General features: G+C 37.0%; 1 protein-coding gene across 1 annotated transcript in view; it reads right to left on the reverse strand.

The window, feature by feature from the left end:
• The window catches only part of dchs1b (dachsous cadherin-related 1b), a 151,897-nt gene that overhangs the window by 121,834 nt on the left and 13,865 nt on the right, over positions 1-16,198 (reverse strand). Inside the window, exon 2 of the mRNA XM_021479350.3 lies at positions 8,671-10,494. Coding sequence (XP_021335025.3) covers positions 8,671-10,473 — 1,803 coding nt within the window. The 5' untranslated portion in view covers positions 10,474-10,494. The remainder of the gene's footprint in view (positions 1-8,670; positions 10,495-16,198) is intronic.

A 16,198-nucleotide genomic window follows, 5' to 3' on the forward strand; every position in this document is an offset into this window, starting at 1 on the left:
AAACAAAAATGTTCAACTAAAACTAAATCAATGAACTAAACAAGGCATTTTTTCCCCTTAAATTAAAAAAAACATTAACTGAAGAGTGAAGGCATAACTAAACTTTTTGTATTTCAGCAAAATAATAAAAAATCACAAACAAAGAAAAAACATCACGGATTTAACTTAAATATAAAATAACTAAAATAACTAAAAGCTAAATTTTTTTTTTTTAATTATTAAAACTATAGACATAAAAACATGACAGTGGCATTACTAGATGACTGTAAACTAAAAAAGTTAAACTATTAATAACCACTACGGAAAAAAACAAAACAAAACCACAACAGCAGTTTTAAATTCAAATTTATTGTACAATAGTTTTGACTCCTCTAAATCATCATCAATGACCTGCTCTGATATGCTCTCAACCCTTTAACAACTGATCTGAAATATCTTTTTGACCACAAAGAATTGCACTTGTGAGACACAGAAAGGCCAAGACACAACAGTGGAAAATTGTGGTTGTCTACGTTTCAGACTTTGTCACAAGAACTATTATAACATTAAGACAAATGAACAATGGAAAAATGAGTGTTTGCACAGATTTACATTGTTGAGATGCAAAACAAACTCGTGTATCCTGTTACTGGCGTGTTTGTTTGTTCTCTCAGATGACAGCTTTATGTCTTGAGTTCTCGATTATAATGTAATATCTCACGAGAACCCAGATATAGACCAGATGTCCTTCTCCACGAACCTACAGTCATGACTCTACTTTTCATCTTTATCTCTTATTATATCAAATATGACACTCTGGGAAAATTATCCCCAAATCTGACCTCGCCGCCCAAAGAAATCATCACCTTTAAAGCCATCAACCACCTGCTGTCCCATGAAGCAACTCTCCAACAGCAACGTTCTGGACCCTAAGGATTCATACATAGTAATAGTCATCTCAACACATCATGAAATTCAATTAGCCGATGTTAAACAGCACCACTGCCCTCTGAAAGCTCTGAGTCTGCCAGTCTCAACACGGTGTCACCAGATACAGCTACAGCTGCTCTGCTTTTGCTCTGGGACAACAGAAGTGGAGATCAGGATCGCAAATGAGTGAAGGTCCAACTGCCACAAGAGTAGCTGGAAATGCAAACAATGTGTGCGTGTGCAAAAAATATGGAAAAAAATGAAGGTATGGTTGGGGAATCAAATGGAATTAAAGATAAAGGAATGATAGAGTCATGAGAATACCGATAATCCAGCCTGATCACATGAAGAAGCGTAACTATTTTACGGTTTGTCAGTTTAGTGGCTAATTCGTGCGAATTCGAACGAGTTCAGTCGTTCGAAAATGTATACATTTTAAAAGGATTTGTGTCACCAAATCCCACCATCATTGGGGTTAGGCAAATCACAATAAATTGTTTTAATAAGATTGTACATTTTCATAAGAATTAGCCTCTAAATCAAAAAACTATGCATTGCCGTGAGATAGCGTTGGGAAATCAGGAGCACTGTTCTCTGAAATACTTAATTCTCTGTACAATTTTGCCACAAATAAAAAAAAATTGCAGTAAAGCAAAAATTTGTTTTAAATGTTGTAACAAATAAAATAAAATAAAATAAAATAAAATAAAAAATTAAATTAAATTAAATTAAATTAAATTAAATTAAATTAAATTAAATTAAATTAAATTAAATTAAATTAAATTAAATCAAAATTATGTTTTATATAAAAATATCCTGTTTCCTGGCTTGCTTCATAATAAAGTTGGTATACTACTTAAAAATTGTACATTACAAAAATGGTACATTTTTAATTGCATTTTCATTATATACTATGGATACACTTTTCTCCTTAATTAATTATTTTTCTTTTTGGATGAAAGTGTAAATGCATAAATGTTCTATATCAAGAATATTATCTAAAAAACTACATTTACAGTTTTATTACATTAAGATTTTAATGCGCTTTAAATAAAAGCAAAGACTTTTAATGCATTTACATACCATTTATTTAATCAAATTTCTAAAAAAAAATACAAATTACTAAACAATTTTTATTATTTTTAATCATCTGATCATTTAATTATATGAGCCAGTTATAAAAAAAAAAGTGTTATCTGTTTGTTAAACTACCCAGCAGGCACAAGAGGTCAGCATGAGATCAGATTGACCTTGTACCCCAACGTTGTGGGACATTGCATTTTGTTTGGAAATGAAAATCAGGTTGATGTTAGAACCAATAGTCAGGCCGACGTCAATGTTCAATCTCCAACCTAAAATCAACCAAATATCAGCATATAATGATGTTACAGCTTTATATTGTGTGTGGACGTTTCCAATATGACGTCTATAAGATGTTGGATTTTGGTTGCCATACCTGATGAATAACTGTCAGTATTTGACGTCAATATGACGTTGGTTTAGAATGTTGGCTTGACAATGGATTTTGGTCAGTTTCCAACACAACCTTAAACCAATCAAATATCAATGTCATTTCACATCATTATTGGCTGTCAAAATAACCTAAATGTAATAATATAATAACGTCTTATGATGTTGTGTGTCTGCTGGGTACAAACTAAATATTTTTAAAAAGCATTTATACAGTAGGGCTGGTTGATTAATCAAAAAATCATTCAAAATAAACATTTCAGAACCCATAATCGATCAAATTCTTCCAGGTAAATTTTTTCCCCACTCTGTTAAGGCTAATTTATACTTATTATATTATTCTGATATTAAACGTCTGCCAAGCACAGGCGTACAGACCGGCACAGCCTTTGCATGCCCACACACCTCTCAAAAAAATTTAACTACATGTCACAGCAACACATGTGGTCACTTTGGAAGTGGTGATGAGGGTGGGTGACGCGAAGAGCCATGTTTTAGGCAACGTGTGCTTTAATTTCAGTTGTTTAGCGTTGATGTTCAATAAATAATCATAGGTAGTAGATAGTGTTTCCTTCAATTATTTTAAAATTAAGCAATGCATCCTTGAATGCAAAAATGAGTGCAAAAATATAAAATAAATGAATTAAATAATCTTTAATTAATCATAATCGAGTTAAAATATCCAATTAACTGTGATTTTGATTTTAGGCCAAATCGCCAAGCCCTATTATCCAGTCATGGATTGTCCAATTAGACATAAGATGTGTAGTCTGATGTTTAATCAAGCATAATCTGAAACAGTGAAAATCATAAACAACAAAATATTGTGTACTCTAAACCAAGCATGTTAGAGTCATGTAAAAACAGGCATGTAAAAACAGGCTAATGGGAAAAGTGGACAAAAGAAATCACATATTGTAAAACACAACGTAGGAAAATCAGAGTGTAGGAAATGAAGAAAAAGCTGCAGCCACAGGCCATATGGGGTGAGAATTCAAACAAATGAGGCGTACGGGCACCCCGCGTCCACATGACTGGGATTTCAACTCATATTTGAGATTAAAACCATTTATAAAACTGCCAGCGTGTTTGTTTAGCGACTTCACTAATTGGTCTGCCTTAATGAAAATGGTTTATTATGCATTAAAAAGAGGATTAATCAAACACATGGGCAGCTCAACATCTAGACTACAAAAAGGGTCTGTGTGTTCTAAGTTTAGGTAGTCAGTCTGGAACCTGTTTCCGGTAGGGCACTTTTTAACGCGAGTCCCACCAGGGGGATAATCTTGTGTTACAGGAAGTGGTTCCCCAGGTAGCTTCCTCTACAAGCATCACTCCAGATGTGCTCCAACGCTTGGTTTATTAAATGTGATTAGTCTTTAGGACAAAATACAATTTAACACCACAGTGGACACAATTGATCCGACAGGTGAAGAAAAGTGTTTTCTGCAGTTCAATGTTGGGAATGTAACACTAGCTGCACCTGCGAACATAAACACAGCTACTCTGCCAAAAAGAAATACGGGGTGCATAATAAATCCATAGCAAAGAAAATGAATTGTGTTGAGCACAGAAGAGCTGTCCAGTTCACCCTGACCCCGAGCTGCCAAGGCACGATTCAGGAAAAGATAATTTTCGCTCCGAGTAGAGCATATAAACAATATGGCTTCTCTTAAATGTGAAAGCAATCAAGGCACATCCTAAAAGAACTATGACATTGGGAGATTTGTTTGTCTATATTTTGTCCAGAGTGGGTGTAAGTCCATTTCTCTCTCATTTGTTTTGAATGAAACTTATATGTCCCAGACCGCCATATAGAGACACTGTATTTACTGTACATCATTCTAAAGCGTGAGAGACATATTAACAGATGTGAACAGAAGGAAATTAACCTTCGGTTTTTGGGTGGACACTGTCATGGGATCAGTTTTTTTTTTACATTGAAAAATCGTCTAATGGAATCAAAATCTGTTCTGAGATCAGCATAAAAGCACAAGTTTAATGGTACTAATGAAAAAGCCCAAAGGTTTATACATGTGCACATTGGGTGGATTGACCTCTGTCCAATAAATACAGAAGGGTCAATCTAAGCCTTACATGTTGTAACAGGGACTGTCCCGAATAGGGATTGGTTTGAAGGCTCTACTCACGAAAAATCTGTCGGATCGCCAGAACAATGAACAGAAAACTAGAGCAGACTGCTTCCATGAGAAATGACTCTCGGGAGAAGAAAGGAAACCGAAATATAAATAAAAGGCAGTTTTCTCTTTCAGCAGTGTGTAAATAATACACCATTCTATCCTATAGATAAGCTTAGTTAAACAGGCATGTTTTTGGAGGAAATGGCTGGACTCGCAGCGGGTGTTTGTGTTGGGGGGGAGGACAGTGGTTGAAATTTGAACTACTAAAAATATACATCAATCCAATCTCTCATTCAAGACCACTAATCAGTGTGTTATAATTCCTACAGGCAAATGCATGTTTATTCTAAGCGGTACCAAAAATTTATATTATGTTAGAAGGGTTTATTATAACAACAACACTGATAAATTAAACTGCTTTCTGTACACTACCTAACAAAAGTCTTGTCACTTATCCAAGTTTTAGGAACAACAAATAATAACTTGACTTCTAGTTGATCATTTGGTATCAGAAGTGGCTTATATGAAAGGCAAAAGCCTCTAGATTATGCTTATTTTACCAAATTAAAACATAATCCCACCTTGATTTAGTTATTTAATTAGGACAATAAGGTCTGACTTTGCTTAGACAAAAGTCTTGTCACTTAACAGAAATAATGTACAGTATAGAATATAAAGTCATTGTTCAGTGGAAAAAGAACTAATATTGTGTGACTCCCATGAGCTTGGAGGACTGCATCCATACATCTCTGCAATGACTCAAATAACTTATTAATAAAGTCATCTGGAATGGCAAAGAAAGCATTCTTACAGGACTCCCAGTGTTCATAAAGATTCTTTGGATTCATCTTTACTGCTGCCTCCATCTGACCCCAGACATGCTCAATAATGTTCATGTCTGGTGATTGGGCTGGCCAATCCTGGAGCACCTTGACCTTCTTTGCTTTCAGGAACTTTAATGTGGAGGCTCAAGTATGAGAAGGAGCGCTATCCTGCTGAAGCATTAGCCCTCTCCTGTAGTTTGTAATGTAATGGGCAGCACAAATGTCTTGATACCTCAGGCTATTGATGTTGCCATGCACTTTGCAAATCTCTTGGATGCCCGCATACTCAATGTAACCCCAAACAATGATTTTTCCTACATCAAACTTGATTGATTTTTGTGAGAGTCTTGCTCCATGCAGGATCCAATAGGCCTTCTGAAGTATTTGTGATGATTGGGATGCAATTCAACAGAGTATTAATTGAAAAAAAAAATCTACCTTTTACTATTTTTCTAAATGATCTCAAAGTCATGTTAATATTTGTTCCTCTAACAACTGGGATTGACGACAAGACTTTTGTCAGGTGATGTATATTCAAATAAAGGTCAAATTTAATAATAAATAAGTTCATTGCAATGCGCTAGTTTGTGATGTTTTAGGGTACCTTCATGCTTTGTAGGGCTGTAACGATACACCAAACCCACGATTCGGTTCGTATCACGATTTTTGACCCACGATTCGGTTCGTATCACGATTTTTTTTTTTTTCGTGTGGGGTGGGAAAAAAAAGATTTTTAAAACTATTTTTTATTAAATAACATTGGAAAAATCTTTATAAACTAAACATCAAAGAACAATATTAACTATGCAAATTATTAACAATATAAATAGCCATATATAAAATAAATAAATAGCCAAAGCTATATCACTTCTGTTTTCTTTGTAACAAAATACTGTTGAAAAACCAAACAGAACTAAACTGCATTGTGTAGATGGTTCAAGCATGTTGAAAATTATTTTTCAATCAAGTTTTCTTACATAGAAAAAGTAAATTAAATAGCTGCTTTGATTAAAATAAAATCTGGTGTGATTGTTCTATTAGTGTAGTTTTTATAGAGTTGTTTATTATAAGAATAAAACAAAATGGATGCATGTTTTTTTCATGTCATAGATTCTACATTTCCCATTAGAGTCCAATATGCCATCTCAGATCAGATCTCAGACACTACACTCAGAATTTTCCAATTGCATGAAAAAGGGCAAATGGCAAAAATTTAATGGTAAATACAATTACCAGAAGACTACAATGTCTAGGGCTGAAAACATTAAAGCAAGCCAAGTACTGTCACTTAGTGGATCAGAACCAGAGACCACAGCCGGTTTGGTGGTATACATGTCAATGTGTGCGGAATGATGCCATAAGGACTCTGGATAACACCCATCATCTGTGTGTCCTTGCTTGGGCCAATGAAACCACAAGAAAATATACTGTAGTTACTGCAAGGGTACTGCAAAACCAACTGTGCTGCTGCGTGCCCTAAAATTAGTTGAAAAGATGTTGACTAAATTGGGAAACAACTGTCTTTTTTCATGGCCTCTGTTGAGTGACTAAAATAAATTCTGAATCTTTTGTGAAATTTAAATAGCTGCTAAATTTGCAAATCTTCAGATTGCATAAAGAACTTTTCGTAAAGACATTCTGCTTATTCTAGCTGCTTTTTTATTCCGGACAGATATATGTATCCATCAGTGATGTAAAGTAACACATTACAAATACTCAAACTACTGTAATTTGGTAGTTTTTCTCAGGAAATTGTTATTTACTAAGTAGTTTTAAAATGTGTACATTTACTTTCCCTTGAGTCCATTTTTAGTGCACTATCTGTACTTTCACTCGACTACTTTCCTTCAACCTGCTATCACTACTTTGATTTTCCTAATCCCCATAGACAGGAAAAAATAGTCCAGTGATTCCTGTCCAATCTAATCACACATAGAAGGTAAATCGCATCATAATAAACAACCTCAAGACATTGGCACTTTATAATTGCAGCAAACTGTTTGCAAGCATTTAATGTGTCCAAGAAGAGGCCAAAAATCTTTACACACAATGACCCAGAGATTGGATGCCGAAATGGCAGACTGAAGATGTAACCCAACATCATGGAGACATTGCAGTTTGCTTGGAAATGAAAATTGGGTTGACATCAGAACCCAACATAAGGCCGACATCACTGTCCATTGGCCAACCTAAAATCAACCAAATATCAACGTCTAATGATGTTACAGCTTGACTTTGTATGGACGTTACCACTATGACGTCTCTCAAATGTTGGATTTTAGTTGCCATACCTGACGAATAAATGCCAGTATTTGACATCAATATGACGTTGGCTTAAGATGCTGGTTTGAGATTGGACTTTGGTCGGTTTCTTATACAACCGAAATCTTAATCAAATATCAACGTCACTTGACATTGTTATTGGACATCAAAATAACATTGTCCTTTGACACTGGCTAGACATTGAATTTTGGTCACCTGACATCACAACCTAAATCTAACATAATATAAATTTTTTCAGTACTCTTCCCACCACTGGTATCCATTTATGTGTGAGGTAAACACTCTTTTTCTTTCTTTGTCTCTTAATCAGTCACTCAGTCTCCTACTTCTTTTCCATACTGTGAACCCACAAACTAAATTCCTCCGAACACTGACCAGCAACTCTTTCCAAATACATGTTAAATGAACCAGCAACAATGCGGAATTCCAGTATTTATCTTAAAAGTTTGTTCTGGAGGGTATTTTCAACAGATGCTTCTGTTGGAAATGAACATTAAGGCGGCCCTTTGAAGTCTGGAATTGCTTATTATTGGGAGGTAAAAAAATGGAGGAAAACATGCCCCAATTTCCATTTCTTTTCCAGAGGGGTAAAAACAGCTTGAGTACACAGTTGGCCCAGTTGCCGCATGGTGGCAACAATTATCATGGCAACAGACTTAAACCAACATTTCAAAAGAACAACAAAGCACAATTTTACCATCTGCCAAACAACACTTTCTGCAATTCTCCAAAAGAGGATAACATCTGTTAATCATATGTCATAATTACAAATTGTCTTGGTTAGTGAAATTACAAGTTTCATTGCTCCACAACTGCCATGGCTCTTTCAAGAAAGATTAAAATCACAAAGCTCCTTTCAAGACATAACAAATAGTCTATCTTTTATAGCCCAATTTCCTTAATTGATTTTTCCTTTGAGAAAAACATTCTGAATATACATAAACAGCTATTATTGTACATTTAAGCAAAATGGACATTATAACTGAAATATATTCAAATAAATAGCGAAGCGAATGAACCAAGTACAAAATAGAAGGACATACCTCAAGGAAACAGGTCCCTTCTGATGTGTTCTCCTTGATTGAAACATTGTAGAAGCTGCTTCCAAACACTGGCTCATTATCGTTAGTATCCTGGAGGTCTATTTCTACCACAGCAGTGGAGGATAATGGGGGTCGTCCTCCATCAGTGGCCACTACTTTGATACTTGGCTTTGGGATTGTCTCATAATCCAGCTTGGTTGCGGTGGTTATGATCCCAGTGACAGGGTCAATGGTGAACCAACTGGAATGTGTTTTCTTGTCTGGTAGGATGCTGTAGCGGATATCACCATTGGGACCTTGGTCTTTGTCCCTTGCGGTCACTTGCAGCACAAAGCTACCTGGGTAGACTACTTCTGGTATGGTCTGCTTGTATGCCTGTTGGTCAAATAGAGGTGGGTTGTCGTTTACATCCGTGACGTGAATTGTAAACGAGGATTCTGCATGTAGTGGCGGGGTTCCAGAATCAGTAGCCATGACACGAAGCTCATAAGAATCCCTCTCTTCCCGATCCAGAATCTGGTCTACATAGATGAGGTAGATGATGCTGTCTTTAGTGGTCAAGGCAAATTTGCCATCACCGCCCTCAAGAGACACATTGACATTGGAATACTCTCCATAATCAGGGTCCGAGACGGAGATTCTCGCAACATATTGGCCAGGTTGAGCACCTTCTGAGATTTGGGGTGAGCCATCTTCACTGAGAAAGATAATGGTCATGGTTGGCTGGTTATCGTTGTAGTCTCGAACATGGATTGTAACAAAGGCATTCGTAATCTCTGGATGGCTCGCATTATCCTTGGCTTGCACTACCAACTCATGAACCTTCCTCATCTCATAGTCTAGAGCCTTATTAAGTGTAATGATCCCAGAGCGAGGATCGATGACAAAATAGCGATCTGGGTCACTTTGCCGTCGATTTATCTCATACAACACAAGGCCGTTGTCTCCTTCATCAGCATCAGATGCAAAAACCTGAAGGATGTTGCTGCCCTGAGGAAGGCTCTCAGAGATGATGGCATTGTATCGACTCTGGTTGAAAACCGGTGCATGGTCATTGATATCCTGAACCAGGATGTCAAGTGTCATCTGTCCGTTCTGCCTTGGAGATCCACCATCAAAGGCCTCAACCACTAATGAATAAGAGGATCTCTTCTCTCTGTCCAAGACTCCATTGACCACCAAGTCAAGGTAAAGTACTTTGTTTGCTGCTCTTTTGGTCTCCAGTCGGAACACTTGTCCTACATTGCCTTCTTTGATCTGATATCCTTGTACAGTAAGCTGATCCTTATCTGAATCAGTGGCTGGCTCGAGAGAGAACTTAGTTCCCACTGCCGTTTGCTCTGGGATCTTCAAAGAGGCTTTCTTCTTAGGGAATGTGGGAGCATGATCGTTGATATCATTTACAGTGATAGAGACCTTGACTGTGAAACCTGTCATAGTGACTGCTATAAAACTGTAATGGTCCCTTTCCTCTCGGTCAAGTCGCCTGGCGGTCTTGATGATGCCTGTGGTTTCATCAATGTGGAGATCACTACCAATGCCTGTGCCTTCATGGTCAGAGATGAAGTACAGAGAGGCTGTAACTCCAGGTTGCAAACCGGCACTGATATCACCCACTATTGTCCCTGCGGGTTGCTCCTCATCTAACTGGAGCTCCAAAATACCTGGTGTGCCCTCACCATTAACCATAACTGTTAAGAGTTCCGCTACAACACAAACCACCAACAGCATCCTTAGCCTTCGAATCACCCAAACCCGGAAGTGTCCATGTGTGTTTTTCCCAAAGTCATCAAAAAGAGTCATTGTGCCAAAGTTTCTTCACACCTGCAAAACAAAAAAAAGAGCAGACTGTCACTATTACATTAACATAACACAGTAAAAAAATGATGATACAGATCCAGCAATGATCTATGATTCCCTCACTGACTCTCACAAACAGCTGGAATGCATGAGAAAGTGCATTTGCTTCAGAAAGGAGAGGTTTCCCTTAGCCAGGACAGTAAAACTGTAAGCCGCTTCCACATGTTTTACAAGCTGTATTTTCAAAATACACTTTACACGCATGCATTTCCCATGGCTCCAACTTGCCTTATTAGTAATGCTGTCAGATTGTCCATACTGCTTTGATATCGTCAAAAGATCAACCTATTTTAATCAAGACATCTTTTTAATGTCATATTCCCATAAAAAGTCAATCCTCATTTTACTACCTACTGAATGGAAAATATATTTTATTTCCAGTAAGATGGCTGGGTACTGTATCGTCAGAGTAATTACTGCAAGTCGCAAACTAAAAGACATTATATTGCTTAGTATGTAATGCTCTAGTTTACTCTAGAAAGCATACGCCCATTGGAAGGATCAGTCTAGACTTTTTTCCATGACAGTCTAAAAAAAGGCACAATTTATGATACCCATTGTTGTAATATTTTCCTGCTGACTTGAAATATGTTATTGGAACATAATTTAACAGCTGTTCTGTACATGGCTATTCAGGAGGCTATTAACATGGCCACAAAGTTAAGCTAATTTTCTTTAAAGAGAATTAAGAGTACAAACAGTAATGGCATGCCACATAGAATCATTCATATTTGAAAGGAGGGCATCAGATGACAAGACAAACACTATAATTCAAACACAAACATGGATGTTGGGATGTTGACATAATATTCTTCAAGTACAGTATGTTTAATCTTTAAACTAAAACCAGGCAAAAAAACGTATTAAAGTAGTTAACTTCAGTCTTTATTAAAGCCATATTAAAGAGGAAATCAGAAAAACGGAGCCACTAATTTTGAACAGAACAAAAGACATTACTAAGGCTAAAAGGCCAGACAGGAGCTTGGAGCATGTGTTTGGAAAACATCTCTACTCCTGTCATATGTGTGAAGGCTGAATCCTCTGTGAAGCAATCTGCTACAGATGGTCAGAAGTGGGACTGATATTTTACAAGCCACTGAATAAGTGCATTAGGACAATTAGAAAATTATACTACTTTTGCTGGAATTGTGACAAACCTCAGGAGTGTTTGCACTTGCACTGACTATAGTAGCTGTTGGTAAAGTCTGCATTATCCAAACCTCAATACATAATGATGGCAGATCATCACTGCGGGCCGTTGTGGTCTCTGTACATAAGTGGATTACAAATGCAATTTGTCCTTGTCAAATCTGTTCAAGAGTTCTCCAGTGAGATGCACAGAACTCACTGAAGGAAAAACTAAATATTGAATCTGGACTTCAATCTAATTTTTTAAACAAGGAAGAAGCTCTCCAGCTAAAACCACATGAATGTTTTCATTCATTGCAAGTCTGTTCGAACAGGCTCCCTCTTGTGGCCACAGTGAGTCAATAAGTTTGTGAAAACTGTTAAAAGTAGTTCTGTTTACATTTGTATATGAGAAATACTAACCCAGAAACATATCAACTGTTTTAGCTAATTGTCCGAGTGATTTTGTTCATCTGATGGCTGGCATATTCAAATAATTAACCTCACACATCGTAAAGGAAGGTTTTGTGTGGTCTGTCCTAATGAAGAGGCACAGCATGTCTTAAAAACATATAGACAGCTAATGCTTGGGTTAATTATTTATCTTTCTCTTTAGCGTCTTGTTACTTATTCTATAATACATATATATGTAGTACTACAAGTTGTTGATTTAATTTCCTCTGGGGAAATTTGTAATCTGGACTGGCCTGGTGACTAGTTCCTATTATTTATTCATTCATTTTCTTTCGACTGAGTCTTTATTACAGAGGGCCCCTGAGCGAAATGAACAGCCAACTATTGCAGCATATATTTTATGCAGCGGATGACCTTCCAGCTACAACCCAGTACTGGGAAACACCTGCACACACTCATTCCGACACACTCATACACTATGGCCAATTTAGATTACTCAACTTACCTACTATATACTGCATGTCTTTGGATTGTGAGGGAAACCTATGCGACCATGCGGAAAACATGCAAACCCCATAGAGATATAACAACTGTCCCAGCTGGGACTCAATCCAGCGACCTCCTTGCTGTGAGGTGACAGTGCAAACCACTGAGCCACTTAGTTCCTATTATTCAGTTCCTATAATTATCCGGTGTGCGAGCCCCTAGTTATGTCTTGGAGAGGTGGGTGTTTGTTTACAGTTCTATTGAAAGGAACCCTCAGAATGCTATTCCTAGCAAGTGGTTTCCCAAATCTGATTTCTACTAAGTGTTTTGAATCCCTTGTGATTCCCTGCACATACTGAATCAATACAAATCAAATGATCATTAAAAAAGCAAAAAAATATATTTGTGAAACCTAAAACCTTGATTTCTACGATCAAGAGACCCCCCGTAGTTATTTGTGTGAAGTGCAGTGGGTCCAATGTTCAGCCTAATGAAAGTAGCAGAAATTGTGGGGCACTTGGGGGCCACATTCTGAGGTCATGAAGGCCCACAATGCATTGCCACACAATGCGTCTCGTTCTTATATTTAACAGCTTATTAAAATACAGAGCATAAAAAGGTAGTCGAGGGGGCCAGTGGAGCTGACGGTTTCTCCATCATGATCTCTCTAAAGTCAACATTGGGCAGACTGAGTGATTGACAGAGGCGTCTGAGGAAAACCTGTGGGGGGCCGTTGTCTAATTCAACATTTCTGCAGCGGGACAGAACTGAAGCTTACTGCCATGCTGGACCACAAAGATTCAATAATCTTCCTCAGAGCATTCAAACTATTTTGATAGACTTAATTCTTTTGTGAGACGGATTAAAACACTCAAACTCTAAGCAACTAAAAACATGTTGAACTATGAAAATGAGGCAGAAACCATTGCTCGGTAGGATATATCAATTTAAAAAACTTGGCTCTATCTGAGGGACGAATGAGAAATCTTTCACCAAAACCTATGCTTATGATGGGAATAAAATGACTGAATACGGATGAGCAGTTGCCACAGTTTCCGCAGGCTAAATGGGTATGGAATTCACTCCCGCTCAGTTTTCAGTATTTAGACAACCACAGTGCCAGACCTCCTTGGGCTTTCTGCTTTTAGCCATCCAGCTGTCGTCAAGAGGCTGGAGTCGGCTGGTTTTCACGGTGAAGGTGGCAGGCGGGTCTTAGTACAAGATCCTGACTAGGAGGAGACTGGCTTATTTGGTTTTTATGGCAGTTGAGCTACACTAAGTCTCAGGAAGCAGGTGACAGATTAGCCAAGAAATATCGTTTCAGTATGGATCATTTGTCTAAATATAAAACTCAGTCAATGGGCATACAAATAAAGAAGGATTTGTGTTGGCACTGTACAGATGTCAGTGCCTAATAGTAATGCCACAATGTCCATATAATTACATAAAAAGTCAAGCATGAGGCTTACATTGATTGGAACTCCATGTTTTCTACAACATTTTATGCTTTGGATATTAATTCACACATTACTGGGGTTTTAGCTCATACAGTATGGTAATTGCTTCTGGGTAAAATATAATTTAAATATATGATGAACAATTACATTATGCAGCTGAGAGGCTCAACAAAATATATTTTTGAAACTGAAAATATACTTAATTTAAAGGTGCAGTAGGTGATTGTCTTCAGAAACATTTTGTGTTATTTTTTAATGTATTTATATGTAGTTTTAGATTCTGGGTAAGGCATAAAACAAAAAAATGTTCATCCAATTAAATATCGTCGGGCCGATAATTGCCAAAAATTCTGATAAATAGCCCAAACTGTCAACAAAAGTGGATTTGAACAACTGCGCACCCTTTCACGCAGATCCGCCAAAGCATGTTTACACGAGCGTCATCGCTAAAAACAAATGCTGAATTAAAACTTTTTAAAATCCTGAATTAGTATTAGAGTTACTTTTGTACGCTGGTAGAAGGATGACATCATGACTGTATTTCCATGGCAAGTATTTTTAGACAGGTAATGTTATGTTTTAACTATTTTAGTCAAGCAAAGCTAATATCGATTGTGTTGCTATGAATAGGTTATATCCACAGAAGTTTTGATCAGACACTGAAATTTTCCGGCGATAGATTGATGTGACTATTTTCAGTTTCATAAGGACCCTTTACAGCCTCGATAATGTTGTTTGTAATTTAGTTAACAACAAAACAAAAAAAAGTAAATAGCACTCATCCGCCTAGCCTGCTTTACTGAGGTGAAGTTTGCTTTATATTCACATTGGTTCATTATTGAACAATGACAGCCTGTGTGACGCTCGATCTGAAATAGCATACAAGTATGGCTTAGTAATAGGTGTAATTTCTGCACCCTACTGGCCAACCACTAAGCATACAGTAGTCGCTTTAGGACAAAGCGTGTGAGAGAGTGCGACTGATGAGAGTGACTGATGAGAGAGTGATGATAGCATAACTGAAAATAACTGAAAATATGCTAGATGTAATACAGTTTTTCGTTAGGAATTGTAGTATTATAAAGTACTATAAAGATTTTTTAATAGCGAATGATATGATCTAGTGGGTCTTTATTGTGCGCGTTCAGGAGGCGTGACTTTGGACAACGGGGGGTTATATTTGAAAGATATTATGCTAACCAGTTAGCATTTAGGCAGATCACCGCACCCTTTAAACCTTTATATAGCAAACTATAAAATGTATTACAGGTTCAAGAAATTATATTTCCAATCTTACAATAGATTGCAAGTATCCATTATTTAACATTATACTGCGAGGCTTAAATGCTTGATTCTGATTCGCTAATGAACATTCTAGGCCTATGTTGTCCAATAATTTTTATGCAAACCCAGTCATAAACATAAAGGGGTTGGCAGACCGGATGCGCCACGACACAGTGCACACATGACAATAGGAAGTATTGCAATCCAGAGGTGCACATTCTCATGTTATATAAAATTAAACTATTCAGATGGCGCTCTGTGGCACGGCAGAAATATGAACAGTTTCCTGAATCGTAGCTGGGCTAGTGATTTCAGTTATTTCCCAACCTATTCGAAAATCAAAACAAAACAAAAAAGGCTTTTGATGGTACTAAAATTACAAACGGGAGCTGATTAAGGACAACAACAAAACAAAATCAGACAAATGTCTTGAAATACAACATCTGAACAGTGTCTTTAGGTGTAGTGGATTAACTGACTATGAGCCATTCAATTATTTTGAATTTATCACAACTGCAGGTTTGCATTCTTTTTCTAATAATTCAATTGACCACACTCAATTAGTCCTTTCTTAAATTACAAGAATTGCATTCCTAAATAGTTTACAGTATTTTACTGTAGCAAAATATGTTTACAACAACTGTCCATGAATAAATGTGTGCCCAAGCAAGGTATCAAACTACATTAGTCTTGTAAATCTCAACAAAGAAAACTCAATTGCTAACATAGCCATTCATGCAGATCATTTGCAAGACCCTAAAGATATAAGGCTCAATAAAACCTCTTATCAGCATGTTTTAACAGTGACTCACTCACTGAGCTCATGGTAGCAGCACCCGCTTTTTAGCTGTCATCTGTAGCACGTTTGAATAAAGGCCGAGATTACACTTCTGAGGGCA

The sequence above is a fragment of the Danio rerio genome, chromosome 10 (genome assembly GCF_049306965.1).
Source record: "Danio rerio strain Tuebingen ecotype United States chromosome 10, GRCz12tu, whole genome shotgun sequence".
Taxonomy (NCBI): Eukaryota; Metazoa; Chordata; class Actinopteri; order Cypriniformes; family Danionidae; genus Danio; species Danio rerio.